This window comes from Staurois parvus, unplaced genomic scaffold (genome assembly GCF_062004578.1).
Source record: "Staurois parvus isolate SC_StPar_1 unplaced genomic scaffold, SC_StPar_1.0 ptg000608l, whole genome shotgun sequence".
Taxonomy (NCBI): domain Eukaryota; kingdom Metazoa; phylum Chordata; class Amphibia; order Anura; family Ranidae; genus Staurois; species Staurois parvus.
Genome location: NW_028318404.1, coordinates 125,673 through 137,717, shown reverse-complemented (window position 1 = coordinate 137,717; position 12,045 = coordinate 125,673). Strand labels below are relative to the sequence as shown.

At 41.8% G+C, this 12,045-nt stretch overlaps 1 protein-coding gene across 15 annotated transcripts in view; it reads left to right on the top strand.

The window, feature by feature from the left end:
- Positions 1–12,045, top strand: part of DNM1 (dynamin 1) — a 224,914-nt gene that overhangs the window by 100,871 nt on the left and 111,998 nt on the right. For all 15 annotated transcript variants that reach the window (XR_016315379.1, XR_016315377.1, XR_016315378.1 and 12 more), the window contains exons 7-8: positions 912–1,054; positions 5,364–5,499. Coding sequence is in view for 12 of the 15 variants with exons in the window: in XM_089692909.1 (XP_089549035.1) it covers positions 912–1,054; positions 5,364–5,499 (279 nt within the window). In the remaining 3 variants the exon portion in view is untranslated. The remainder of the gene's footprint in view (positions 1–911; positions 1,055–5,363; positions 5,500–12,045) is intronic.

Here is a 12,045-nt window from a genome sequence, read left to right as displayed (position 1 = left end):
AGCCCTGCTAAATTACTCAACCACTCCTGCTCTCAGATCTTCACAACATCGAGATTAATTATTCTGTAGTCCAAGTTAATAACTAGAAGGGCTCTATGAGATAAAACAGCTCTGAAGTTCTGACAAGATCAACAGGTTTTATTTTGCAGTTACCAAACAGATATACTGAAATGCGTCAAATGGTATATTAAACAGGCTAAAAGGAAGCAAATAGAATGTAATTGTTTTGGTTTTCCTACACTTTAAGCTATTATCTGAGCATTGGGAAGCACATTTAATGGTTGTGTATCTATTCAGAGCCATAACAGAGAGTGGCGTGTCTGGTGAAGCCATAATGTTATACTATTACTTCCATATTTCTGACTAAAGCTGGCCATATAGGAGTAGAATTGCATTCAAAGATTTTTGTTTTTGGAACATTCATTTCATTTTCTAATAGTGGGGTCAAATCTTCAAACAAGCAAAATTTGAAGTGAATGTGGTTTTTCGTTCAGGAATTTTCATTCATTCCAAAATCAAGTGCTAGAACTAAGACCCTGTTCACACCTGTGCTTTTTTAAGAAAAAAAAATCCTGGTTGCCTACTTTCAACATTAGTACTTTCAAACAAAAATTTTAAATCTCTGATGGTGTTAACAAAATGTATTGACAAGATTTTTTGTATCAATGTTCATGGCCAGTGTATGGCCAGCTTTACTCAAACGTTTACACTGACATATTGCTTAAGCCCAGTCACTAATGAGATGTACACATAAATACAATACACCATTCCAAATGAGCTATTTAAGGAAAGGGCACACATTTATTGCCTTTATTAGAAATGCTGATAAATGAATTGTGGACCATACCACACCTGGTCTGATCCACCTCCCAGCATGGGCAACTTTCACTATTGTATTTTTCCTTCTTCAGCAACTGACCAATCATATTCGAGACACACTTCCAGGCCTGCGGAACAAGCTGCAGAGCCAGCTCTTGTCCATTGAGAAGGAAGTGGACGAGTACAAGAATTTCCGTCCAGATGATCCAGCCCGTAAAACCAAGGCCCTGCTCCAGTGAGTAGTGCTCAGTGTGATTTATAGCAGGCTTTATGATTTCTGGAATAGCATTGCTTTTAGCTATATTTGGTAGTTTTCTATTAAAGTAGAAGTAAATGCAAAGTTTACTCATAATTGATCTCCATTCAATCCTAGAGAGAGTTTGCACTGTACAAACTCTTTATACAACTGAACAGAGATTACAGCGGGGCAAAAAAGTATTTAGTCAGCCACCAATTGTGCAAGTTTTCCCACTTAAAAAGATGAGAGAGGCCTGTAATTGGCATCATAGGTAGACCTCAACTATGAGAGACAAAATGAGAAAAAAAATCCAGACAATCACATTGGCTGATTTGGAAAGAATTTATTTGCAAATTATGGTGGAAAATAAGTATTTGGTCACCTACAAACAAGCAAGATTTCTGGCTCTCACAGACCTGTACCTTCTTCTTTAAGAGGCTCCTCTGTCCTTTACTCATTACCTGTATCAATGGCACCTGTTTGAGGTTGTGGACAGGTGTCTTTTATACTGATAACAAGTTCAAACAGTCATACTCCAAACTCCACTATGGTGAAGACGAAAGAGCTGTCGAAGGACACCAGAAACAAAATTGTAGACCTGCACCAGGCTGGGAAGACTGAATCTGCAATAGGCAAGCAGCTTGGTGTGAACAAATCAACTGTGGGAGCAATAATTAGAAAATGGAAGACATACAAGACCACTGATAATCTCCCTCGATCTGGGGCTCCATGCAAGATCTCACCCCGTGGGGTCAAAATGATCACAAGAATGGTGAGCAAAAATCCCCGGACCACACGGGGGACCTAGTGAATGACCTGCAGAGAGCTGAGACCAACGTAACAAAGGCTACCATCAGTAACACACTACGCCGCCAGGGACTCAGATCCTGAAGTGCCAGGCGTGTCCCCCTGCTTAAGCCAGTACATGTCCGGGCCCATCTGAAGTTTGCTAGAGAGCATTTGGATGATCCAGAAGATTATTGGGAGAATGTCATATGGTCAGATGAAACCCAAATAGAACTGTTTGGTAGAAACACAACTCGTCGTGTTTGGAGGAGAGAGAATGCTGAGTTGCATCTTAAGAACACCATACCTACTGTGAAGCATGGGGGTGGCAACATCATGCTTTGGGGCTGTTTCTCCGCAAAGGGACCAGGACGACTGATCCATGTACAGGACAGAATGAATGGGGCCATGTATCGTGAGATTTTGAGTGCAAACCTCCTTCCATCAGCAAGGGCATTGAAGATGAAACGTGGTTGGGTCTTCCAACATGACAATGATCCCAAACATACCGCCCGGGCAACGAAGGAGTGGCTTCGTAAGAAGCATTTCAAGGTCTTGGAGTGGCCTAGCCAGTCTCCAGATCTCAACCCCATAGAAAACCTTTGGAGGGAGTTGAAAGTCCGTGTTGCCCAGCGACAGCCCCAAAACATCACTGCTCTAGAGGAGATCTGCATGGAGGAATGGGCCAACATACCAGCAACAGTGTGTGCCAACCTTGTGAAGACTTACAGGAAACGTTTGACCTCTGTCATTGCCAACAAATGATATATAACAAAGTATTGAGATGAGCTTTTGATATTGACCAAATACGTATTTTCCACCATAATTTGCAAATAAATTCTTTCCAAATCAGCCAATGTGATTGTCTGGATTTGTTTTCTCATTTTGTCTCTCATAGTTGAGGTCTACCTATGATGCCAATTACAGGCCTCTCTCATCTTTTTAAGTGGGAGAACTTGCACAATTGGTGGCTGACTAAATACTTTTTTGCCCCACTGTATGGTGCGTATGTATAGGAAGTGCCAAACCCAATGATGAAGATTTTGAGAACTGGCATTGTAGATCCAACCAGGCTACACAGGAAGGATCTTAATGAAGCAGGATTGGGCAAGCATATGCCTTGGAGGGGAGTTGGGGAATGCCATCACACTTAAAGCAAATCTCCGGGTTCCCCCCCAAAAATTAGAAATCAGCAGCTACAAATACTGTAGCTGCTGACTTTTAATATAAGGGCACTTACCTGTCCAGGGATCCAGCAATGTCCTCACCTGAGCCGATTCTTTAATCAGCTTTGGGTGCAGGCGCCGGCATCCTCTTTAAGGGAATCCGGAAGTGAAGCTTTGCTTAACAGCCAGTTTTCTACTGCACATGCAAAGCACGCTGCCCTTTGTGAATGGGCCACAATCTTCAGGGACCTGTGAAAGGTCCCTAAAGCCTGCAGGGGTTAGAAGGGGGGCCAAGCTTCTGTCTCAGATCGCCGCAACGATCTGACCTGGAAGTGGGAGTGGGTACCTGTCAAAACCAGGTACCTACTCCCCCCTAAATAGTGCAAAATGTGGCAGTGGAGGGGGGGGAGGCAAACAAACGGAACTTCCCCTTTTGGGTGTAGTTCCGCTTTAAGAGTAACTGCAGAAAAGGTGCAGTTACACTTTTAAAGCATTGAGATCCCACCCATAGCCTCTCCATCAAAAAGGGCTAAAATTCCTCATAGGCACAAAATAAGGACAGTTTGGATCTGACATCAGTCGCACCCAGTGCAGAACTGTCTATAGAACATATACTGAATGTGTGCCTAAGAAAAGAATCTTTTCCTGCGGGAATAGTAACAAACATAAAATTAGTCATAGTGATGTTCCAACCTACTAGAAAATCTCAGTCGGCAGCCTTGAGCCATGTCCTATGCATGGTTTTATTACTTATATAAGCAACTCTAGCAAAAAAAAATGGACTAACTGTAGAGTTTTGCTGTATTTATAATGCTACTCACAGGATGATCCATCCTTTCCACAATCAGGTCAGTTTAATCTCCCATGATGGATGCAAACTTTTTCAGTTGGTTAAGCAGCAGATACAGTATGTAGTTGTACTGAAGTACTATACAGTGGGGAAAATTAATATTTGATCCCCTGCAGACTGTAAGTTTGCCCACTCACAAATAAATTGTCTATAATTTTTTATCATAGGTGTATTTTAAATGATAGAGACAGAATATCAACCGAAAATCCAGAAAAAAAACAGATGATACAAATGTTATAAATTGAGTTGCAGTTAAGTGAGTAAAATAAGTATATAATCCTCTGCCAACCAACAATAATTCTGGCTAGATATGTATTGGGGTGGCTGGATGGAGAGTTTTACGCCCCTCAGATGCATGCAGCGATCCTTCGTCTACTGTATATAGCATGAAAGTTCATATTGCAGAAATGGATTTTTATGGCTCCCCCAACTTAGTCTAGGTTCACACTTATGCATTTTCCGTTGCGTTTTGCAGAAACGCATGGCAGTCCATTAAACATGATTTGCTGTGGCACAGGTTCACATCTCCATGTTTCCATCCGATGCGTATTTTGGAAAGGGTCAGGGACTTTTATAAACGCAAGTCGTTGCGTCTTTGGTTCAATAGACTTCGATGGAGACACTGCAGAAATGCATGTAGTGCGTTTTTTAATGCGTTTTTGACATGTTTTTGGCGCGTTTTAATCTGCCCAGCAACTAGTTGGGGAAAAAAATGCAAAATGCATCGAAAACACACCGCAAAAAGCACTGCAGAAACGGATCAAACGCAGAATGCATAGTTGTGAACCTAGCCTTACATTCTATAGGTAAAATCAGTAAATGTAGTCTTACAAAGAGAACACATGGTTTATCAACATAGGGCATGCACAGATAAATTGATAAAACTCTGGGACAAATGGTTGGACACTCCAGGGTTGATCCCGTCACAGCCAGTTAGGCTGTTAGGGTGTAGCACAAAAAATGGTAATTTTTTTTTTTTTCCTTTTTATTGGTTGAACTAGAGAACTAACTATTTATCCCCCATCTTTTTTGTTTTTGATTTGGGAGGGAATAATAAACATAGTACACAAGTAGATGAGGGTTTAAGGAAACTAATAGATGTAATTTTTTAGGTTATCACAGCTATAAAAGGAGTGGTAACATAGATTACACAAGGTTTCAATAACCACCTAATACCAAAAGAAATATGTGAAGTTGTGGAGAATCTCAATCAATTAATGTGCTGCTCTCTCTCCTTGTGCAGGGTGACTGGTCTTGTATTTTCCCCCCATGTAGTTCCCTGCAGGCAGCCAGTAGTGTGTAGGCCTGCTGATTCCTATTCATGCACAGTGGTGATGTCAGTGCTACTTTTACAGGGCAACATTTGGCTTTGCAAAGGCATTTGGTGCACAAGTGGATTCATATTTTTTGTGGTTATTCAAGAAAAGATATAAATGGAAAATGTTGTGCTCAGGGGACAACTAAAATATATATGTCTCCAATATTTTCTATCCCTCCTCTACAGAATGGTGCAGCAGTTTGCTGTTGACTTTGAAAAACGTATTGAAGGTTCTGGGGATCAGATTGACACTTACGAGCTGTCCGGTGGTGCACGGATTAATCGAATATTTCATGAACGCTTCCCCTTTGAGTTGGTTAAGGTAAAACTTGCAACTTTTTGATATGCATTCCTCTGAACATTAAAATAAACCACTTTAGTCTTGAAAAATAAAGGTCTGAATACTCTGCAGGTCCCGTTTAGTGATGCAAAGCAATGGAAAGTCCTGTGCAGTAACTACAAAGCCAGTTCTACTTCAGGTTTCAGGTTAGAATTTACAGATGGATGAAAGTTGTCCCTTAGCTGCATTGCATTGCAGCACATAATCGATTGTACTACATAGTTAGGCTGCATACACAAGGTAATTTTTTAAATCTTAGCTCATACACATTACCCTCAAGAGCATCTCTGAGCAAGCATTGCTTTCCAATAATTTTTATTGACTTTTAAAGGAGAAACACATTGCAGGATTAGTTTCCATCCAAAGCATCACATTATCAGGCCAGCAAAATTCCAGTCAACATAATAATACTATACCACTTTAAGGGATAATAAATGCACACATTATATTAATCTGCATGACATCTCTGTCCATAAATAAAGTTTTGTAGCAGTCCAGGAAAACAAGGTCACGGCCTGAACATTATCTATATTGTAAAAATGCTGAGGTTCCCAACATTTTGGTCTAATGCAAGTAAACTGAGTTCAAGTGTTGCTTCTTGCTATCTGGTTTATTATTGCATAGGAACTGAGAATAAGAATACCAAGAGTAGAGAGAATGGGGAGGTGGTCAGGGGTATGAAACCAGCATGTTCCTAGCTGCGCCCACTTCTAAGAAATCTACAAAATAACAAAAGGGGAAAATAAGAACGGGAAGAGAAAAACTCTGACCCTCTCAGTCACCTAAACTGATGGACCACAAGAGGAAAGATGTTCTATTTGTCAGGGGCCCCTCAACATCTAGCTGAATATTTTTCATCCAGGGGACACATGTCCTTTTAAAGACATCTGTTTATCATTAGCAATGCCAGCTATGACTGAGCAAGTATTTAGTATGTCTTCAAAAGCTTTCTTTAGTTTTATTCTGGAAATGCTAAATACATATCTTGGATGAACCTGTCAAATGCCTAAAAAAATTCGAAAGGCCAGGGTCCTCCAGTTGGAAAGCTTTTTTACTCTGAGGCTTTTCTTCTACACTGTGTCCTGTGGGGTTGGAGGGTAGATCCACAGTTTGTGGTGGGGAACACTGGCATCTGACATTTCCACAAGTATCTATTGCTGCAATGTCTGATGGAGGCTGCAGCGCTCGAATGGAGTGAAGGTAGGAGACACTTGTAACTTCTAGGGAACCGGTCTTTCAATTTTCTTAAGTGACTCACAGGGTCACTTTAATAGATGTCCTGCCAGTAGCTTTCAGCAAGCAAACAGACATTGGCAAGCATTTAGCAAGCCTTAGCGGTGTTAAAGCACTTCCAGTAAGATCTCCATTCAGCAATCCTTGCTAAAACTGAGGGTGTTTTGTAGGCTTTGAGAAAGCTGCTTAATGTTTTTTTAATAGAAACCTGTTATCTTTCAATACCTAGGTAAGTAACAGTGATACTGTACAACAGGGGTTTTGACAACGAAGCCTGACCCCACCCCTCCTTCCCCAATCCACCTGTGCACTCCTGTGTAAAACCTGAACCCACCCCTTTCACATCTGCCACAGTGCAAAACATAGAGCCTGAGCCAAGGTAAAGCGCTGTCACGGTGATGACATTAGTAGTATGTGTAGGTGCGCCTAGTTCTATGCAAGTATCAATTTTCATAGAGTTGTTATTTGCATAGGACTTTTTGGGAGGCTCCAGTGACAGATTAGGAGACAGGTGACAGTGTCAAGATAGGAACAGGCACCTTAAGCTGTGGTACGCTTTAGTATCACTGCTATTCTGATACCTAGACAGTACTGACACTTTTAGAGCTCATTCACACTAGAATGTGGTGTGGGAGAGCTGGAGTCATGTGTGGATTCCCACACCACATTCCATTCTCAATGCCTTGCATTCTGCTGCGGGTGTCCGCTTAAAGTTAACGACACCCCAAACGCACTTTGCAAACGCATTGCATTTGCCCGCACTGGCCCACAACAAATCGAATGGTAGAAAGTACCATGTGATACGGGTGCTGTGCGTTTCAAAAAGTAGTGCATGCACTACTTTTGGTGGTGTGCGATTTTAGCCCATTCAAATGAATGGGCTTGAAATCGCACCACACAGAGCTGCAGATGAATTGCACAGGAATGCAAAGCTCGTTCCAGTGCAATTCAGCTTGGGTCATAGTGTGAACTGGCCCTTAATGCTTTGTACATTGCTGCTGAACCTGGTGCTCTTCAGACTCACATTTATTAGATTAAAAAATGTCTGTGTTCTGGGTCTAAACTAGCTATATTCACATAAAAGTAAAGTGGCTGGTAATAAATACTTATCTTAACCATACAGTACAGGACACCGGACTTGTATTTTTAGACCCTGGGTTATATGCAGCTACTGTAATTTGCAGGTAAAAACTTACTAGGGCTGCCCCAAGGGTGTTTGGGTGTTATTCACTTTGTGGTAACCTCTGCCATTTCACCTATAGTTTCTCTTCATGAGCAATTTGAATTTGGTGTTTTTTCTCCTCCTATCTAGGCTTAGTCTCAAGAGGATGGGATAAGTGATCCCAGCCTCTTGGCCGACATCTCCCTGCTTGCTTTTTTCCCCATGAAAACTCACACAGTGCATTATTTTCTGCATAGACAGAGTCACAGGAAAAAATTCAGTGCTTGGATTATAGCGACTTCTATATCTGGACATATACAACCTCATTTGTTTTGCACAATATAACCATGACTGACGATCCGCTCACTTAGCAAACGTGGATCACAGACACAAGGGAATTGGGACAATAGGGCCAAATAGCATGTGTTTTGTAGATGGCCTACAGGTAGCTCTAACTAATGCTCATGGTGATAGCTGTTCCCTTGTCCTGGAGCAATATCCCATATGATACTGTTCCCATTATCTGACTCTGGCTCCCTCTCAAGCACACAAAATGCAACCTGATTAAAGCAGATTTCTCTGCCACTTTTCTTTGAAAAACTTTCAGCACTTATAGAACCTTTTGTTTCTAGAGGCCAAAAACACTACACACCCTCTTGTGAAATTATGTAAGAAAGTATTGAAGACCCCAATATTGTAATAATAGCTGTGGAGGTGTCGGGAAACTAATACTCTTACAGCTAATGCTCAAGCACATACTCATCCAGCTAATGGTCGTGCACATTTACCAGCACACAGATGGATGTCTGTATTGTAAATATGCTGAGGTTCCCAAAGTTTTGGCTTAATGCAAATAAACTGAGCTCAAGAGTTGCTTCTTTCTATCTGGTTTAATATTCCATAGGAACTGAGAACATCCTGTAGACTTCCATCCTCGGTTCTCTTCTGGTGTGCCTCCATCACTGCTGGATACAGTCCTGAAACTACTCCAACCTGATTCTCGGCACCCATAATTCTGATTCTCTCCACAGCTTAAACAAGTTCCTATAAGCACTAAGAATCTGGCTAAGTCAAAAAAGACTTTTCCTCATACATGCACAGATGGATTTGCATTTTATGAGGACAACACCTTGTAGATCATACATGCATATTCAGCACTCAGAATGGTGATGGAATATGGCCTTTGTAAAAGTCCGTAGATACGTGGATCAGCAATAGGGATACTTCTATGGCTCACACACAAGGTCCGGCAGCTCCTCACCCAAAGTTAGGGAAATTCTTGCAAACATATGAAGTAGAAAGACATCAAGGCGCCAGATTAGTATGTGTTAAAAACCAACAATGCTTTAACGTATTGTTTGTTCCTTTATTACTGCTCAGGTCGTTTTCCTTGCTTATGATCAGTGTATATTATATATTCCTTGGCTGTTAATAATACATTTTACATCTGTTTGTGAGGTGGACCCGACTTTCCAGCTGCACGGTTATCTTTATTTGGATTCTCAATGTATACATAAATATTTATATTTGTTTCCCCCTCATACATTGCCTGATATTGTGTCCCTTTTTTGTTTCTCATCTCTGATGTTCCCTTCCACGGTCCGGCTCCTCCCATGTCATCCTTGATTGGCTTCTGCCGGTTGCTTGACAGTTCTTAAATTTCCCTCCGCCTGAGGGACGGGGTTTCTTGACAAAGGAGGTTGGCCTAGCAAACGCATTGCAGCCTGCCCACCTGCCGCGTACAGACCAGTCTCTTCTCCCTGTCAGCCGTCGGGAATGAGTGGGGACAGATGCCGACTTGCTTCAGTGATTAGTCAGTCTTCCTATAGCCTTGCAACCGCAGCCAGCTTCACCATCTGAGGGCTGTCAATTGTGCATGCCGTCCCTACCACTGGAGCAGTTTACAGCTTTTTATACATGTTAGTGAGCTACATTAAAGCATTGTTGGTTTTTAGCACATACTAATCTAGCATCCTGCTGTCTTGCTACTTGCATTTTATGAGGATTGGCTCAACCCTAAGAGGGTACTTACTCCTCGTAAGCATTTAGCAGAGATTTATCCCATGGAAAAGGATTTTAAGAAGAAATGAGCAATTCTGGTAGTGTATTCTGCCATTTCGGTCCTCAAACTCCTTACAGTTCCTACTGAGGATATTCACTCTTTTAAAGAGTCTGTTGACAGGAATTTTTTAGCCCTCTTAAAGGCCTTATTTGATCTTGCAGACACAGCTTTTCAGAAAGCTATTGCTGCTATGCTAGTTTAACCAGACTATTGCTAACTGAACCGAACATATAAATAGAACAAGAACCTGCCTTTCATAAACCTGCTCTCTTACAACAATTACAGCTAATGCCATCAGGATTCTTGTTTTGTGTTGACGCTCTAGAAAAGCTATTCTCAACCGTTTTATCCCAGAGGAACCCTTTTTAATAATTTTTAGATCTCCTGGAACTCCTGCTAAAACTAGTTCATTGAGGGTCAGCAGAAAAATGCCCCTTACATTATTGGTTTGTAGTACTCCCATTACACACAGCTAAAAATATTATTGAGATCTTGCAGCTGGCTATGCCATGCGGTGCTGGCCCAAGAACTATGCAAGTATCATCAAACGACTGGTCAATCAGCCACAGCTCAAACTGTGTTGTAATTTGGTGGTCTGGAAAAAGGTCAACCTTACAATGGTGATCAATGTAGTGCCCTCTAGCATTGATGGGCAGTAGGAGAAGTGCACCCTAACATTAGTGGTCAGTGGAGAAAAGCCTGATTACATCAGTGTATTACCCCTTTACATTGATGGGCATTGTAGTGCCCCCTTACATTTGTGGTCAGTTGACCCTCCTTATATTAGTGGTGAGTGGAAAAGTGTGCCTTACACTGATGCTCTAAGGAAAGTGCCCCCTTAGATTGATGGTTACGGCAAGATCTTCTTTATGTGATCACAAAAGTGTTTGCCCCACTTCTGTTTTTTCTACAAACCCAGGGTATTCATGTCACAGGTTACTCCAGATAACTCCTACTAAAGGACTCCTCAGCTACACCCTTGTCTGCCAACATCCAAAGGATGATTCAGTTTCTTCAAAAGTTTGGCTGGATAATCAACTTCCCAAAGTTTGCTTTCCAGCCCTCACACCATTTGGAGTACCTTGATCTTATCTTGGACACAGCCCAAGCCAGAATTTTTCTTCCGAAGTTTCCTTAAGGTCCCACACACAGACCCTTAGGTCAGAATGGCACCCCTCAGCTCTCTTCTGCATGAGACTTCTCAATGGTAGCCTCCTTCGAGTTAGTTCCGTTTGCCCAATTTCACTCCAGAACTCATCAAATCAACAAACCCATGATGTGGAACAACAAAATCTAATCAATGCATTGCCCAGTGCTTCCTTCCAGTCAAACAAAGCTCTTCCTGACATGGTGGATCACCAATCCTTAAATGTGAATGTAATTCCTTCACATGTGTGTTGGAAGGTAGTGACAACAGATGCCAGTTTTACAGGCTGGGACATGGTTTAAAACTCAGACTGCCCAGGGGATCTGATCTCCCACAGGAGTTGAAACATCCCATCTACATCCTGGAATTGAGAGCCATCAGATTGCCTCTGCAACACCGGACCTCCATTGTGCAAAGTCACCTATTTGGACAATGCCACAGTAGTGACCTACATAAACCATCAGGGGGGCACAAGAAGCCAGGCTGCCCTAAAAGAAACAAGTCTCATACTCTCCTGGGTGGAAACTCACATTCCAGACACATACAAAAGCTAAAAGAGGTATACCAAGGGCCTCTATAGCCAGTATGAAAGGGATTTACATACAGCAATTACCCTATATTTGTATCAGCTACCATATGATTGCTGACTCACCCAGAAAAAAATTACAAAAAGTTAGTGGGTGTGGTCACTGAAACTCATAATCAGTACACATATGCATGGGGGAAAGAGGTCCCCCCAGAAGGTAGTTTCATATGGGACCATGCAGCTTAATCTAAAGGACTTTATTGAAAAACAGTTATGCTTAGCACATTAGTACACAAAAGCTGAGCAAACCAGCACCATAACTTCACCAAATTAAAATGACAATGTTGTTTGGTCACCTAAGCAGCTGCTCATACATCCACACACATACACACATGGGA